Source organism: Pteropus alecto, unplaced genomic scaffold (assembly GCF_000325575.1).
Source record: "Pteropus alecto unplaced genomic scaffold, ASM32557v1 scaffold370, whole genome shotgun sequence".
Taxonomy (NCBI): domain Eukaryota; kingdom Metazoa; phylum Chordata; class Mammalia; order Chiroptera; family Pteropodidae; genus Pteropus; species Pteropus alecto.
Window position 1 is genome coordinate 388635 of NW_006431075.1, and position 17410 is coordinate 406044.

The 17410-nt window shown below is 37.6% G+C and overlaps 1 protein-coding gene across 1 annotated transcript in view; it reads right to left on the reverse strand.

The window, feature by feature from the left end:
• LOC112469042 (vascular endothelial growth factor receptor kdr-like) overlaps nucleotides 1-17410 on the reverse strand; it is a 199235-nt gene that overhangs the window by 56004 nt on the left and 125821 nt on the right. Inside the window, exons 16-23 of the mRNA XM_025038493.1 lie at nucleotides 13590-13725; nucleotides 12434-12538; nucleotides 11489-11602; nucleotides 10178-10257; nucleotides 9190-9355; nucleotides 7324-7421; nucleotides 6001-6123; nucleotides 5784-5895 (exon numbers count right to left, since the gene is read on the reverse strand). Coding sequence (XP_024894261.1) covers nucleotides 5784-5895; nucleotides 6001-6123; nucleotides 7324-7421; nucleotides 9190-9355; nucleotides 10178-10257; nucleotides 11489-11602; nucleotides 12434-12538; nucleotides 13590-13725 — 934 coding nt within the window. The remainder of the gene's footprint in view (nucleotides 1-5783; nucleotides 5896-6000; nucleotides 6124-7323; nucleotides 7422-9189; nucleotides 9356-10177; nucleotides 10258-11488; nucleotides 11603-12433; nucleotides 12539-13589; nucleotides 13726-17410) is intronic.

Sequence of the window (17410 nt, forward strand, 5' to 3'; positions counted from 1 at the left end):
CCTCAATTGTTGTAGATCTGGAGAAGTCTTAATTTCTCCTTCATATCTAAAGGAGAGCTTAGCTGGATGCATTATTCTAGACTGGTAGTTCCTTTCACTTAGTATTTTAAATATTTGATACCATTCCTTTCTGGCTTGTAAGGTTTGTGCTGAGAATTCCAAGGATAATGTAATGGGTTTACCTTTATAAGTTATCGTTTCTTTCTCTCTGACTGCCCTGAGAATTCTCTTTGTCATTGATTTTTGATAATTTTAATACAATGTGTCTTGGTGAAGACCATTTTGGGTTGAGATAATTGGGTGTTCTGTTGAATTCTTGAATTCCAAGCTGCAGATCATTCCTTAGATTTGGGAGTTCTCATCATTTATTTGTCTGAAAATGCTTTCTAGTCCCCTCTCTTTTTCCTCACCTTTGACAATGCGCATTATTCTTGTTTCCTCTCTTGATGGTATCAGCTAGTTCTTGAATTTCTCTTTCATTATTTTTCATTCTTCAGCTTCTCTCTTCTTCCTTCTGATTTATTTCTAGATTTCTGTCTTTGATATCACAGATCCTTTTTATGTTCGACTCTATTTCCCAAGCTTGCTATTTCATTTTTCAACTCTTGCTAGTTGTTTTTTCAATTCCTAGAATTGTTGTTATGACTCATTTCGGAACTCACTGAGTTTTTTCAGAAGTACCATCCTGAATTCTCTGTCATTTAAGTTGCATAATTCTATGTCTGTAAGCTTATTTTCTGGAGATTTTTCTCTTTCTTTCTGAGATGCCTTGTCACTTTTGTTGTTCATAGTGTTTATTTGATTATTTCCCCATCTGGGCATTAATGGAAATGTATTCTGCTTTTTTTACAGAATGCAGATTTATTATATAAAGGTTTCTCTTTAGTCTGTTGCAAAGAAGAAGCTTTTCTTTTGGTTTCCAGTAAGTGACATCTAAGCCTCTTGGTTCTCTGCTTTATATATATAAAGCTTAAAAATGCCTTTTTATTTTCTGATAAATATTTAATCACACTCGCTACCCTCAGTTTCATTCCTTGTCAATGTTAGCAACAGCTCTGGTAGCATTTGCTCAGATTCCCCTGGGGCTCCATGGTGTTTTGTCTTGGAGGGTATGCGGGGAGGGGCCCTCTGGGTTCAGTTTCGGGGACTGTGGGTCAGCCTCAGTTTTGCAACTGCACTTGGTAAAAAATCAACCATTGTTTCTCTGCCAGCTGCTTCTCTGACTTCTGTCCTGATGACTGAGTCCTGCTGCCAGCCAGACACAGGGAGCACACAACTTTCCCAGACAGGGCTGTTCAGGGAATCCCCACTCAAACTCACCACTCCTTTTCCCCTCCCCCTCCTCCTGCAGGGAGTTCTGGTGGCTGGGAGAGGCAGGTTCTTTATTTGTCCCGTGCACCACCCGACACCCGGGGTTCCTACCTGTGGTAGCTTTTATGCGCGGATCCCACGCTCAGACATGCTGTTGTGCAGTTTGGATGTTTTTGTTGAGTTTTAGATGTTCAGTTTATTGTTTTTTCAAGGGATGAGATCTAGGGACATCTCTCATTCTGCTGTTTCCTGCAGTTTCCTCCTGAGATCTATCTTGAAGTCATATATATTATCTTTCTCCATGTACAACTCTTTGCCGATATATTTCTGTTTCATCTCCATCTAAAGTTCTTACCATGGCCTATAAGGCACCACATAAAATTGTTCTAGGCTATTTCTCTATTTCTATCATTTACCACTCTCCCCTTTACCAAGTGCTCTCTATCCACAGCAGCACCTCACTGTTCTTCTGAAAACTTCAAACATGTTACAACCTCAGGGCCTTTGGACTCACTGTTCCTTATGCCTTGAATATTCTCATCCCAGATGGCCAACTGGCTAGCTACCTCTCTTTCTTCTACTCTCTGCTCAACTGTCACCTTATCTGAAAAGCCTCCTTTGCCACTCTATCTAAAATATTATACCCCATCACACTCTATCCTCTTAGCCCAATATTCTATTGATTAATTAATATCAGTCTTCCCTGGTAGAAGGCAAGCTCCTTAAAAGCAAGCATTTTTGTCAGTTTTGATCACTTATAGATACCCTCAGCTCATAGAATTGTGTCTAGCATATATTAGGCACTTGATATATACTTGTTATTGGATTTGACATATAAGAGAAAATACGTGCATCTGGTTAAAAAGTTGCTTTCCTGTGTTTTACTCTCAGAAATAGTGCCTTTTCTCAGGCTTGCCTATAGGTGCACAGATTGTTGGAACCTCTTACCTTTGTCCACATCAATAAGCCTGAAATATCACAATAAAGAACTTTACTTGGGGCTACAGAGAGCCATTTGCTGTTCTCTTCAAAATTTCCATCACAAAGCATCATCAGAAGCCAGAGAACAAACTTGGAGCCATTAAGACATTGATAAGAGGAAGCAGGTGTTGATGGTTGTATCTAGTTAAAGGTGATATGATCCATTTCAGAAACACAAGAACCATTTCCACAGTATCACAGAATGACATATCCAGAAGAAACTTTGCATAATTAGATATATTACCTCCCTTGATTGACTGGCCCACAGAGGAGTATAACCCCTTGGTGCACCAGCAGCTAATTAGAAGTGCATCCTGGACTTGTAATCACACATTGTTCTGGTTACAGAGGACCTCAGAGCCCTTCTAACTAAAATACTCATTTTTTAATTAGTTTCAGGTATACAACATATTGGTTAGACATCACTTCAAAGACTCAATTTTATAAATGGGGGATCGAGGCCCAATAAAGGGTTGTAAATTAGTGGAACAAGAAATTGGGTGCTTATACCTTCAGAATTATTTTTATAAATTGCCCTAATAAGTGGAATGTAATTGGATACCTAGGGCTCGATTTTCATCTTAATAGGATGCTAAGATGTACCATATATGTGTTGTCTTTCACATGAGGATCTTGAATACCATATCTGTAAGAATTTAAGGTGGAGCACAACAGCTGTCTATAATCCCAGAGCAATTCTTTCTTTCTTTTTTTTTTTTTAATGCAGCTCTTGGCAGTAAATTTCTGATCAAGACGTGAGAGGTGAGGTTCATAAACAAAAGTTTGGAGGATTTTAATTAGTCCTGAACATGGGTCCTGATAGTTGGGTTTATCAAATCCTGAACACTTTCTAGAGAAGTACATGCACGGATCTGGCAACCTCCACTACAAAGCACATTGAAAAGAGGCCTATCTAAAGGTAGAGAAATAAACTAGATGATTTTGGGTAAGACTTGTAATTCTGAGATGATGCAAGGACTACAACTACCTACCTGCCTCAGTTTCTCAATGACTTCAGTGTTTACTCCAAGAAAAGCCTTCTTTATAGGAAATGACATTAAATCTAATATTAGATTTGGGATTTGAGTCCCAGCTATGCCTGCTAGTTTTTGTGTGACCTCAGATACATCAGTACTTTCCTGAGGCTCAGCTTTCTCATTTACAAATTGTGGATACTAATACCTATTCTAGCTCATGGGAAGTTGGAATAATTAAACTAGATAATAACAATTTTTTAATAGGTTCAGTAACTTGCAATTTACAGAGCATTTTTATCTACATTATTATGTACTTCTTACAAATGCTAAACTTCTTGGAGAAAAACTGCTGTTATTCCATGTGTTATTATTTAATAGTAAGATAGATTTAATAACATTTTATTTATATAGTATTTAGGTTTTCAGTTCCCTCACCTTTTAGGAACAGGATCTGCTTATGGAAATAGCCCTGAAAGCCTATGAACTCCAGCTACAAAATAAAATAAAATAAAATAAAATAAAATAAAATAAAATAAAATAAAATAAAATAACCAAGAAAAACAAAAGATGTGTTGCTGCTCTTCGAAGACACATTGTGATCAGTGGATATGGGTATCAAAGCTTATAAAATTCAAATCCTGCTGGAAGTAAATTTGGAAACTGAGAGAAAGGTAGAAGAAAGACAAAGAGGAAAAAACAGGAAAATAAGAGAAAAGAAGTTAGTAGGAGCAATGTCAGATTGAAAGTTTACTGAGGCAAGAAAATTTATAATTCATTTACTTATTTCCATCAAAAAGGTTAAAAGAACAAGTGTAAATATTCATCCGTCTCAAAGTTTTGCTTGTTTAGATACCTTGCTTTCCTGAGCACACTGTATAATGCGGTGTCAGTGCTTCTACATCTCGGGAAACACTGGGGAAAGGCATGCTAGCAGCTAGCTTACCTCCCCTGCTCCCAAAGAAGCCTCTCCTGAAAAGGCTATGTGTGTAAGATAGGTTGAGTGCAGTCATTCCTTTCTGAGCAAAGAACTGATACAGATAATTCTGTTTTGAAATCTAAGTTGTCTGATATATCAATATTTATTATTGGCAATGTCCTAATTTACTGCTTTAGCTTTTGATCCCGCATGTGACTTGGGTAAAAACCAAATTGTGTCTTTTCCCCTTTGTTCAAACATCTTTTATTTTTCCACCTCTTAAATATCTTTTACCTCAGAGACTAGACAAAGAGACCAGACTTTCTAGATGAGGGCCAAAGCAGCCTCTGTGGGCAAGACAAACATCTTCCAATCACTTTAGATCTCAGTGATCTATAAACATTTGAATTTTCTATATTCAGTGACACACATACTTAACAAAATATTTATCATGTGAGTTATATGCTCTTGGCTCCCAAAAAGGCATTCCTGGATGCTTTTCATAAAAACCTCTTAGCACCACAGAGTGAATTTGGATTCAGGTTCATGGAAAGAGAAGAATCAGATGTAAGATGCAGTCCTAATATATGTAAGGGCATTGTTTTCTTTATTTAAAAAAAAAGCCTTGTATACAATTATCAGCTCCAGGATTCCTGATGAGTTTAAAGTTTTTCTTCCAGATACCAGGAATGTAGGACTGGGAGTTTGGAGGACTGGTTTCAAGCTTTACTGTGGCACTTTATTCAGAGCTCAACAGAATTTAGAAATGCTGACAGCATATGCTATGTCTTGGCAGTATGCATGATGATTAGAAGTAGGATTTGAGAGTTATACAGCCTAGGTTCAAATTCTGGCTCTTTGAAAGTCTTTAAAAAGATACTTTGTGCCAACAAAGCCTTATCTGATATGTGTACCTCTCTTTCTCTCTAACCTCACCTCCAACTACTCTTACCTTCACTCATCCACTTCAGCTACAGTAGTTGCCTGATTCTCAGACTCACTGCACACACTCCAAGCTTGGGAACTTTATACTTGCTATTTCCCTCGCCTATAATTATCTTCTAGATAGCTGTGTGGCTCATTTCTTCACTCTTCATGTCTTTATGGAAGCATTTCACTTTCTGTGAGGCCCTACTTAACCACTCAATTTAAAAACCAATCTACATTCTGCTCTATCTCAATACTCCCTAACTCTCTTTTCTTATTTTTTTTCCATATTATCTAACATCATCAAAAATGTTCTGTATTTTATTTATTAATTGTCTATGGTTAGCTTTTTCTGACCAGAATGCAAGCTCCATGGTGGCAGGGATTATCATCTGCTTTATTTACCATTGTGTGCCCAGAACTTAGAATGCCTAGCGCATAATAGTTTCCCAATAAATATTTATTGAAAAATTTGATCAATCAGTAAATAAACGAAACAAATTTTGTTGATGTTACTGAAGACACAATGTGATCAGTGGATATGGGTATCGGTCACAAGACTTTTCTGCCTGAATCCACTATATCCACAACCTGAGGTCTTTTAAGTTCTGGGATTATAGCCCATGTTGACTGGGCATAGTGAGTGGGTGGCCATAAAGAGATGCACTTACCCAGAGAGAATATTTCCCACAGCAAGACTCCAAATGACCAGACATCACTCTGGGTAGTATATACCTTATCAAAAATGGCTTCAGGCGCCATCCACTTAAGTGGGAGTCTTGCCTAGAAAACCAAAATGGGAGAGAGCCGTGAGAAAAACAGCCATAATTACCAACAGAACCCAAGAGCCTAGGCTTGGGGATTTGTGCCAGCAAACCTTGAACTTACATCTCCTTTCCAGACATAGTCAGGGTCTTTGTAGATGTCTCTGGCCAAACCAAAGTCACAGATCTTCACAATGTTATTATCAGCAAGAAGGATGTTCCGAGCAGCCAAGTCCCGATGAATGCACTGAGGAAAGGGACAAAGGGGGTTCAGAGGGCAGCTAGGCTCTAGGATAATACAGATTTACAGATTCACACCCATGGGAAAGGCTGAGTATTGAGTCTAGAGGGAGAAAGAAATGAAAATCCAGAAAAGGAAAGTGTCTTAGAAGTGCTCAGCTCAAGAATAATGTCTTTGAGCTAAAATTTACTGTCTGATGAGTTGGTCTGTTCTAATATTTGGTTGTATGCGAAAAATCTCAACTACACTGGAATAGTTCCTCCCATTCGGCTATCATTAACATGTTTTGTCCCTTGGACACTGGAATATTACCTTAGAATATAAATCTATTCTCCCCACTGCATTCCACTGCTAGCTCTCTGGGTCACAGAGACCCTTCCTTCTCTCATTTGAACCACTGCAATGGTATTCTTACTGTTATCTTTACCTCTAGTCTAGCCCCATGAACTAGTCCATAGTCCACTCTAGTCCCCAAAGTCTAATTCCTTAAGCACAAACCCGAGCATGTTCCAACTTAAAACTTTTTATTTTGTGACAATTGGAAACCATCAAAGTTCAAATTTCTTTGTATGATTTTCAAAGACTTTTATAATCAATGTCAAGCTCTTTGTTTAGTTGCATTTCTTCATCCACCCCACCTCCATGGAATTATGAAAAATTTCCTAGTTTTCATGTTTTCATGATATTGCTTAAATATAACTTCCTCTGAAAATAGCACACAGGTTTTCTAGGCTTCCTTCCATATCATCACATATCACTTATTTCATACTTCTATCATAGGATCTATCTTATTTTGTTATATGTAGTATCTATTTTCTTCAGTAAATTTTGAGGAAAGAGAATTTGTATTTTTTCATGGTGGTATCTCTAGCTGTTTTAGCATAGAGAACATAATAAGTAATCAAGTGATATTGGCTGATTTTTTTTATTTCAATATAATAACCTGAACTGCTGGCATTAAATATTACAGCCATATTTTAGATTAGAGTTTGAAAAATAAGCCCGTAAAACTGCAGGTAGGCAGATGAATAGTTCTTTGTAAGGTGAATATATGTGTGAATTTCTGAAAGAACAATTAGAGAAAGGGAGACAGACAAGTGTAAGAGTGGACTACAGAAAAAAAGAAAAGCTATGGAAACTGGTATAATGGGAATACACTTCCTCTATCTCTCCAGTGAAAATAAAAGAAAAATAATTAATGCTCACTTTTCTGGAAGTGAGGAATTCCATGCCCTTTGCCACTTGAAAGCTATAGCAGATCAGGTCCTCCAAGGTGAGGGAGTGCTTGTAGAGATTATTCAAGTCTAAAGAAGAGAAAATAAGGTTAGAGAAAAAAAGCCAGTGGTTGAAGCTTTCTCACGAGTCTGTAGAGTTAGCAGTAGAAAAATCTAGAGAGGAAGAAAAACCTGCATTACATAAAACCTTGCAGAATAGGGGCAAAGATTTTTGACAACAAGACCTGGACGGACCGTACACTACTAAGACTTCATGTGTATTTTGAAGTGATGGGCTTGTGAATTAAAATAATCTACAAGGATGTCTTCGGGGGTTCGACACCTCACACCTTTACTGTTCTCTGGTTACCACCTATTTCACAAATACCCCACAAAAACAAATACATGGTTTGTCCAGATTTTCTTGCCAATTCTGAGTATAAGAGAGAATCTGGAAGACGTCTATTGGATGCTAAAGTTTGGAAATGTTCAGAAAGTTCTCATGATTTATGGTGACAACAGGTCTGAATTTTTGTAATCACAGTGTACGGTCACTATATACCATACTCATTGCTAGACCATCATCCCCCAATTTCTGTCGATAGATGAAAAGTTCACAGAAATTCCTTCTGCTATTCCCAATGTTCTAATAGCACCAGATTAGGATTATAAGAATATTTACAAAGATTCTAGTCCAAGTTATTATTGTCATTTTACAAGTAGGAAAAATTGAAGCCTAGAGAAGAGATGTGACTTGCTTAAGGTATATCAGTGATGGAGGCAGTAATAAAACCCAGATCTACTAACTCACAGTGCAGGAGATGTCTCAACATGCATTAAAGCTAGACAGATATCACATGTAGTTTATTCATGACCAAAAGGACAATAAGAGGAACAGAGAAGAGCCAAGGGCATAGCAAACCGGGAAGATCAGGGTCAACAGTGGATCCCACAGTCAGGCAGAAACCTCAGGCAGAATAGGACAAGTGTCACTCAAGTTCAGTGCCTGAACCTATCAGTTCAAACTAGTGTAAGAGTAAACTAGAAAGAGATGAGATACCTGAGTTCAATTTCTATTCTTTCTCTTAATTAGCTGAGCGAGATCAAATTGAGGTGGTGCACACTGGTACAGCTATAAAAGTTGCTTCATCTTGAAATATTTCCATATTGCTTGGTAAGTAGTTATTGTTAAGCTCTCCAAGTGCCCTCACAACTACAATTATTCCACCCCTGCCTAGACTTTACCATGATCCAGTAACCCCAAGACTCTGTTCCAGGGCTACATCAGACATGTATTCTGATTGGTCACTATTTGTGCCATACCTTGTTAAATATTTTAATATTTGTAAAATATTTACATAGTAATATCCACTTGCCAATATCTTACATACCTGTTAAATATTTTGATTACCAGGCAGTATCTGTTAAGTATATTTTATATTATCCCTGTTCTGAGTGTCAGTTTTCTCCTCTGTCAAATGGAGATAAACATCCTTATTAGTCTCACAAGAAAGTCATGAAGTTCAAGGAAAGAATTTATTGGAAACTGCTTTGGAAACTATAAGGTTCCAGAACAATATGGGAGATTGTCATTGTAAACTACCCCAGATTGCTAATGGAAGTGAAAGCTGAGCTTAGAACCAAAAGTCTTTCAAGTTGAGTAACAACGGTTACAGAGGAATTCACATGATTTTCGGGATCATCTACCTCAACACTAGTTGGAACTTTCTTGACAGTGATCTCACTCCTCCAACACAATCTTTACCTTCAAACTTCTGGTAGCCATGAGTATTGGCTAGAAAAGGGTCCCACATACCTACTCGGTGGGTTGTTGTGGCTCCCAGAAGGTAGCGGTTACTTTCTTCCTCTTCATCAGATTCAATATAGCTCTTGTCCTCAATGAAGCCAGAGCTGGTGGAACTTCCTGTGCTAGCCATGCTCTCCAGACGGTGCTTAACTAGTTGGGTGGGCTTGCAGTCAGAATCATGAGAGGTCTTCATCTTTTTATCCATATTGAATAGGGCCTGTGAGTTTAAATAGATCCTCAGAGCTGGAAAAGACTTAAAAATGATCTATTCCATCCTACTTCATGTTTCCACTGGGAAACTGAAATCTAGAGAGTATAAGGCAATTACTCAAAGAGACAATTTGGAAGGAAGCTGAGCATGTTGACTAGCAATCTAGGGTACTGTTCCCTATGACATGATGCCAGTTTACTTATCTCTGATGAGAGAAAACATCCAAGAGTTGATTATTGAAGGTGTTTCCTTGGCCCATAAGTCAGGAAGTCTTCCTTATGCCAGAATATCTGGTGGCATATGGTACCCCAAAGTGTGCCAGATTACCATATTTCTGAGCTCTGTGCTTAGAAATGGAGCATATATCATACAATGGAGACACCTCTGTTTTAATTTCTCATTCCTTTTCCCTTTGCTGCAATTAGGGTAGAGGAAAGACCTTCTCTCAGAGCTTCAGGTGATTTCAGAGAGCTCAAGTTCATGGCTATTAAATTAAAAAGGTACCATGGGATTTTAGGCTAGCTAACTGTTCTGGATCTCATAGAGTAAATGGAGGGTGACACAAACCAAAGATGTAATTTCAGCCAATGCCAGGAAAATGCTGAATTGCTTGTTTCAGAGAAACCTCAGCATTGGAAGTGACTTTAGAGGTGATTGAGTCCAAGTCTCTATTGGATGCATAAATGCATACCCTATATCCCCTGATTAGTAGTTTTCTGGCCTCTGCTTTTTCACTCTTCACTCTTTCTTTATCATTAAAAATCTTCAGATAGTATTCAAAAATGCGGATGAGTATGGGATTCAGTTGGGGAAACCTACCTTGGTAGCAATAAAATCTCCTCTCTTTCCTCTCAGAAAGTTGGCCAGGTTTCCATATTTACAGAATTCTACAATAACCATCAAAGGACCTGCCAAAAGTACAACACAGTCATATTTCCAGGAATTATGAAAGGTAGCCAATTCTTGGGCTCGCCTTGTCCTAGTAACCTGCTGACCAGGGAATGTCCTAAAATCTCATACAGAATTTCTCTAGCTGGGAACCAGTTGACTGCTTACTTGTGCTGGATACAGTGGTGATTTAATCCAGAAACATGTGGCTGATTTATGAGTAAGAAGAAGGAAGATTTGGCAGAAAGGGAAAATTAGATCAATAGACCACAATGTACCTTTACTGTGGTGTTTCCTGGGCTGGCTAACATGAGACATGTAAGAATGAGTGTGACAGAGCACCTGACCACATGCAGCCTACAGTTCAATGATGAAGGCAAGGAAATACCCAACCAGCCAGATATTTTATCCATTTACTTAACGGAGCCCTTCTCTCTACGCTCTACCCTCTTGCCTTACCCTCAATACCATTATCTTGCTAAAATGCATCTCTCAACTCTCATCATATTACTCCATGATAGGCTTAAGACTGTCTGCAGGTTTCTCATAGCCTATTTTTCTGTGCTTGTCCACATCACAAATTATATATGTCTTGAAGCCATCTTTTATTTATCTATGTAGTTTAGCAGTACCACCACCACCAATCCCCTCCAAACCCCTGGATTAGTGCCTCACATAAGCTCAGTAGGGGCTCAGAAAATGTTTAAAATAAAGTTAAATGAAAGAGAAGAGGGCAGTAGCACTGTAAAATAGGGAAAAAAAAACAAAGGGCTTTGGGTGTATTTGAGGGAATGCCTTCAAATCTGCAAATGGACAGGGGTTTTAGACTTGCTTATTAATTAACTGGATAAAACCCCTCCTTAGGCTTTAGTGGTTAGTGCTAAGCTAAGAAGGTAGAAGTTAAAATGGGAAACTCAAGAGGGCTATGGAGTCCCCTTTCTTGAATATATTGGTATACCTCCTTAGCACCTCAAAATTTTCTGTTCAACTAATGTGTCTAAGACTTGATAGGCTGTCCAAGCTGGCAAGAATCTTAGTGATACATCTGATCCCACTATATATTGTACAATATTGCCTGGAACAGGGGTCAAAGAACATAGACTCTAAAGGTTCTATGCATTGCAAGGAGTCTCTAAATTAGAAGAACTTCACATGCAGTACATGAAGGCCTATCTAAATCATGGTCTACCTTGCCTCTGAGTGCTCTGACCCCCACAGGGAACTTCTGGCCAGGTATGGAAGACTCCTTACCTCCAGGTTTGGTGCAGGCACCCAGCAAGTTAACCACATTGAGGTGGTGACCAATGTGAATAAGGATCTTCAATTCTGACATCAAAGCCTTAAACTCACTGGAAGTTGCACAATCTGCTTAAAATAAACACAGTAATGCACAAAAGGACTGTTTCTCCTGAGAGAGGCAGCAAGAGCATAGGCGATCCTGTTTACTGCTAAGAATCCTGGCAGAAATGCCCAGAGCACAATGATTAGTTTTTGTATTTTCCAAACAATATTTTAAATGGATAAATAATATCTTTCCATGCACTAGCTTGCCTGGATTTTGAGCTTTATGTACTAACAGGCTCATTTATACTCTCTTTTTAATTTTGAAAAAAGACATTCTTTGATAGCTACCTTTTTTGATAAACTTTTTCTGAGCAATTGGTAAATTGGACAAGTTTGGTTTAAGTATTTTTCTGTGTGGAGTCAGGGGCATGGACTGGATGGTATTGGGATGTTTAGTTACATATAAATTTATCTATTCGATACTGCAACCAGACTATAGGTTTATGTAGCCTGATCAGTGCAGAATCCAGTTGCGATCCTATTAAAGATTATTCTATATCAGCTAATTCTACGATACATTGGAAGACTATATAGAAATTTTAGCAGCTAAATGCAATTGCTGACTCATATTGGCCTTACTAACATGTAAAAACCTCAAGTCTCTACTTCTGTATTTATGTTTCTGAATCCAAAAGAACAAATAGACTGACATACAATGTTTCATGATGATTGATTCATGTGTCCACGGCTGAGGTTTCCATGGAGAACATTAATCAAATGAAGGTAGAAGTTGGTTGTAGTTACCTCCCTTTACTACTTCAACTTCATATCTTTTACAGTCCAGTTTTCTACTTGACCCCATGCATCCTTGCAGCTGCTCCTCAATGGCCTCCAAAGGAATATAAATATTACCTTTAAGCATTTTCACTGCCACTGTTTTGCAAGTTGAAGCTCTGTCAATGCCAAAGGCACAGGCCTCTACCACTTTACCGAAGGCACCATGACCAAGGATTTTGCCTAAGGGGGCAATAAGTAAAAATGAGCAGTAGCCACTGAAAGACCATAAAGAAAAATTAAAAGTTGGTTTCTTGCAATGGGCATTGTAACTGCAGAGTCAGCATTCTCTGGGAGGTTTTTCTAGACCACCCCATGTGAAGTAACAATGTTGTTACTCTCCATTTCTTTAACTTGCTTTAATACCTTTTATAGCACTTACCACTAGATAAAATTATGCTGGAATATTTATTATCAATTCCCCCCAGTATAATATAAGCTCCATAAATTCTGTCTTGTTCATTGATATATTCCCGGTACTTGGAAAAATGCTTAATATATGGTAGGTGACCAATAATTATGTGTGGAATAAGTGAATAAATGGATATCCAATGCCAACCATTGAGAGAAAGGGCCATATGGGTTGGGCTAGATTTATGGTGGTCTATAGACACAAACCAGTTATTCAGGTGTTAGTCAAGCCACCTGGTCATCTGCCTCACCAAGATGCACATTAGTTATTGGAATATTAAATATACTTCTGTGAACATTCACTATATTTTCTTTATTGACAGGACTCTGCCTCCCAAGTCAACTTACTTCAAATAAACTCCATTGTAAACCAATACCTTCCATTTGTGAGGTGTTTTAAATTTATAAAACACATTCCCAAATGTTACCTCGCTACATCTTCACAGTGGTAACCAAATATAGATAGGACACCTATCATTATTAATATTCTCCTTTTATAGATTTAAAAAGGAGCTCAGAGAAGTTAAGCGACTTGTATTAACTAAGTTCACCCAGTTTGTAAATCTAAAACCTCCCAGTCTCATGCTATGTGTGCAACATTATTCTGCTCCTCTGATTTATGGCTTCTCTTATCTATATTACAATATTTAAAACACATCCCACTTTGTCTAGGTTCATCGTGAATGGGGTTGAACAGCACTGCACATAATATATTAAGTGCATTATGGAAATTAATTCATTGCTTTTTCTTGGGCCTTTTCTTGGTTTTGTAACTCTATGGTGAAAAAATTGGAAGAGTGATAAAATAGAGATTGGTGCTTACCCAACTGTAACCGGTCCCTAGGGAATTCCCACCTCAGGTCATCATAAGGAAGCCTATCACACTGTTGATCAACGGGCATCATTTCAGGATCCATGATGATGGAAAGGTAGCCAGTTTTGATATTTGACACACTGGCCTGCAGAAAGGAAAAGTAAAACCACGTTACTATGTTTTCTTGATCTTCTGATGAGGTATTAGGCCCCTAGAGTTTCCCATTTTACATTATAGGGTAGTTCATAAAATCTAGAAGACACATCAAGAACATAAATATAATAAAGAACACTCTATGAACAAAAATTAAAACAAAAACAACAAACCAGAAAAACAATTACAACAAAAATAACAAATTCATACCCATAGTATAAAGAACTATTATAAAATCAATAATGAGAGATATCATCCAAAATGGCAGAGTAGGCAAATCTAGGGTTATGTTCCCCAAAAAATCAACTAATGAGGTAGCCAAATGTTCAGAATCAATTTTTTAATAACTATCAACTTAGTCAAAAACTTACACCACTGGAGAAAGGATTGGGGAAGAAAAAGGTATCTGCTTGGTGATAATAGAGCTTCATGTCATTTAAAATTCCCTGCTTTTCATTCTTTACAGTCCATATTGGCAGAAACTATAAAGATGGTAATAAGCACTCCTAGTGCATGTCGCTAATGCCATAGAGAACAATATGAGGTTTCAACGTATCTGACAACTCCCTCAACACCAATGAAAAAACTTCTCTTTGTTTTATACAAATTGTAGCATAGCTAGGGAAGGGGTCGCTTCTCAGGCAGCTTTGTCCCGAAGCATTTGTAGGCAAAGGGATTGGCCATAACAGCCTATGATATGTCATAGTACTTGGGACACTAGAATAAAATCAACTACAAATAAAATTTATAAAGAAGAACTTGAGAAACAAAGAAATGTTTAAAACAGAAAAAAAAAAAACAAATAGAATGGCAGAAGTGCTTTGATGTTAGTAATTATGTTAAGAATAAATGGATTAAAATTTTCAATTACAAGCAGAAAATGGCTCTAGAAGGAATCCTGCCCAAGGGCCATTAGGAAATCATCACTGGAGGATTCACTAATCTAACTTGTGGGCACCCCCAAGTGTGAAAACAACACCTTCTCCCACACTGTAGCCAGCTCCTTATTATGTTTCCCAAAACAATGGAAAGAGCAAGCTTCATTAGATAGGATGTGTATGCAGAAAACTTAGTAGGGTCTGAGGTCGAGAAACCAAAAACTTGAGCCATAGTGCCACATTCAAGGAAATACAAGAGATTTCCAACAACCAGCCTTGTAAGATAAAAATATATATACAAGTTTAGAAATTCTTCCATAAAAGAGAAAAAAAGAAGCACGAGGCAAGTACATTTTTATAAGGTCAGAGAAAACTCCATATATAAGCAGGACCAAGGAAAAGTATCTCCCAAATGAAGGCAACTAGTAAGGATTGGAAGAGGTGACTGCTACTTCGAATGCAATATCAACATAAAACTCCAAGGAAAATGAAAAATCAAAGAAATGTGGTATCATTTTAAAAATCTCAATAATCATCCAGTAACCAATCTCAAAAACACAGATTTCTGTGACATCCCCAACAAAGAATTTAAATTAGCTGTTCTGAGGTAACTCAGTGAGCTACAAGATGACACAAAAGACAGTTCAACAAAATCAGGAAAATAATTTATGTACAAAAATGCGGAATTCAACAAAGATATAGAAATCATATAAAAGAACCAAACAAATTCTGGATCTAGGTATTTAAAAAATAAAATTAAAAAATGCAATAAAGAGCATCATCAGCAACAACAACAAAAAGGAATCAATGATCTAGATGACAGAAATGTTGAAATAATCTAGTCATCAGAAAAAAAAATAGATTAGATTAAACATGACAAAGTGAGAGACATCCCCAGATCTCTCCCCTTGAAATAACAATAAGCTGAACATCTAAAACTCAACAAAATACACCCAAACTGCACACCAGCATGTCTGAGCCTGGGATCTGTGCATAAGAGCTATCACAGGTCAGAAACCTGGGTGTCAGGTGGAGGACTGGGAGACACAAAGATGTTGCTTCTCACAGCTGGAGCTTTCTGTAGGAGGAGGGAGAAGGAAGAAAGTGCAGAGAGTTCCCTGAACAACCCTGCCTGGGAGTGCTGTGCACTCCACTCAGGTGGCAGCAGTGCCCAGTCATCAAAACAGAAGACAGAGAAATGGAGATGGCAGAAAAGAGGGGATGGCAGAGAAACAACAATTGACTTTTACCAGCCAGGGTTGTAAAAACAAGGCTGAGCCACAGCCCCCATTCCCCAACCCAGAGGGCCCCTCCCCCCATAACCCCTGAGACTGATCACCGTGGTGTCCCAGGAGAATCTGACCAAACGCTACCAAAACTGTTGCTAACACTGACAGGAACTGAGGCTAAGGATAGCAAGCATGATTAAACATTTATACAAAAAAAAAAAAGACATTATTAAGACTTTATATAAAGCAGAGATCCAAGAGGCTTAGATTCCACATATTGGAAACCAAAACAAACAAACAAAAAACACCTTATTTGCAAAAAGCTAGAGACCATTATATAATAAATCTTTCTTAAAAAATAATAAAGCAGAACACACTACCATTAATACTGAGGCAGAGAAATAGTCCAGTAAACACCATAAACAACCAAGATGACAAGGCATCTCAGAAAGAAAGAGAAAAATCTCCAGAAAATAAGCTACAGACATAGAAATATGCAATTTAATAAAAGAAAATTCAGAACGGTACTTCTGAAAAAAACTCAATGAGATCTGAATAGAATCATATCAACAATTTCAAAAATTGAAAAAACAACTAAATAAGCAGAATGAATTCTTTAGCAAGGAGATTGAAACCCTCGAAAAGAACCAAATAGACTTTCTGGAGATAATGAACCAATTGCAAGACATGAAAAATGAAATGACAAGCTTGGGAAATAAAGTCGACCAAATAGAGTAAAGGATCAGTGATATCGAAGACAGAAATTTAGAAATAAATTAGAAAGAAGAAGAGAGAAACCGAAGAATTAAAAATAATGAAAGAGAAATACAAGAACTAGCTGATACCATCAGGAGAGGAAACAAGAATAATGGGCATTATCAAGGGGGAGGAAAATAAGCAGGGATAGAAAGCATTTTCAGACAAATAGTTCACAAGAATTTTCAAATCTAAGGAATGAACTGGAGCATGGAATTAAGAAGTCAACAGAACACCCAATTATCTCACCCTATAAAGGCCTTCACCAAGTCACATTTTATTAAAGTTATCAAAAATCAATGACAAGATAGAATTTTCAGGGCAGGTAGGGAAAAGAAGATGGTAACTTATGAAGGAAAACCCATTATATTATCCTCAGACTTCTCAAAGCAAATCTTACAAGTCAGAAAGAAATGGAATCAAATATTAAACTATTAAGTGAAAGGACCTACCAGCCTAAAATAATGTATCCGGCTAAGCTCTCCTTTATATGTGAAGGAGAAATTAAGAGTTTCCAGACATACAAAAATTGAGGGAATTCTTCACTACGAGGCCTGCACTACAGGAAATACTGAAAGGGGTCAGCTCACCTAAAACAAAATATCAAAAACAAATAAACAAACAAACATAATTAGGTGTAAAGTGACTAGCAGGCTGATAAAAGCAGAGGAGTGCAATCCTTACTAGGAAGAGAGCATTATAAGCTTAAAATAAGGAGAGATTTGCTATAGCAAGATAGTAATGAACGTTCAGCATACATAGGGACAAATTGAGACAACAATGACTGAAAAGGGGAGGATTCTAAGACCCAACT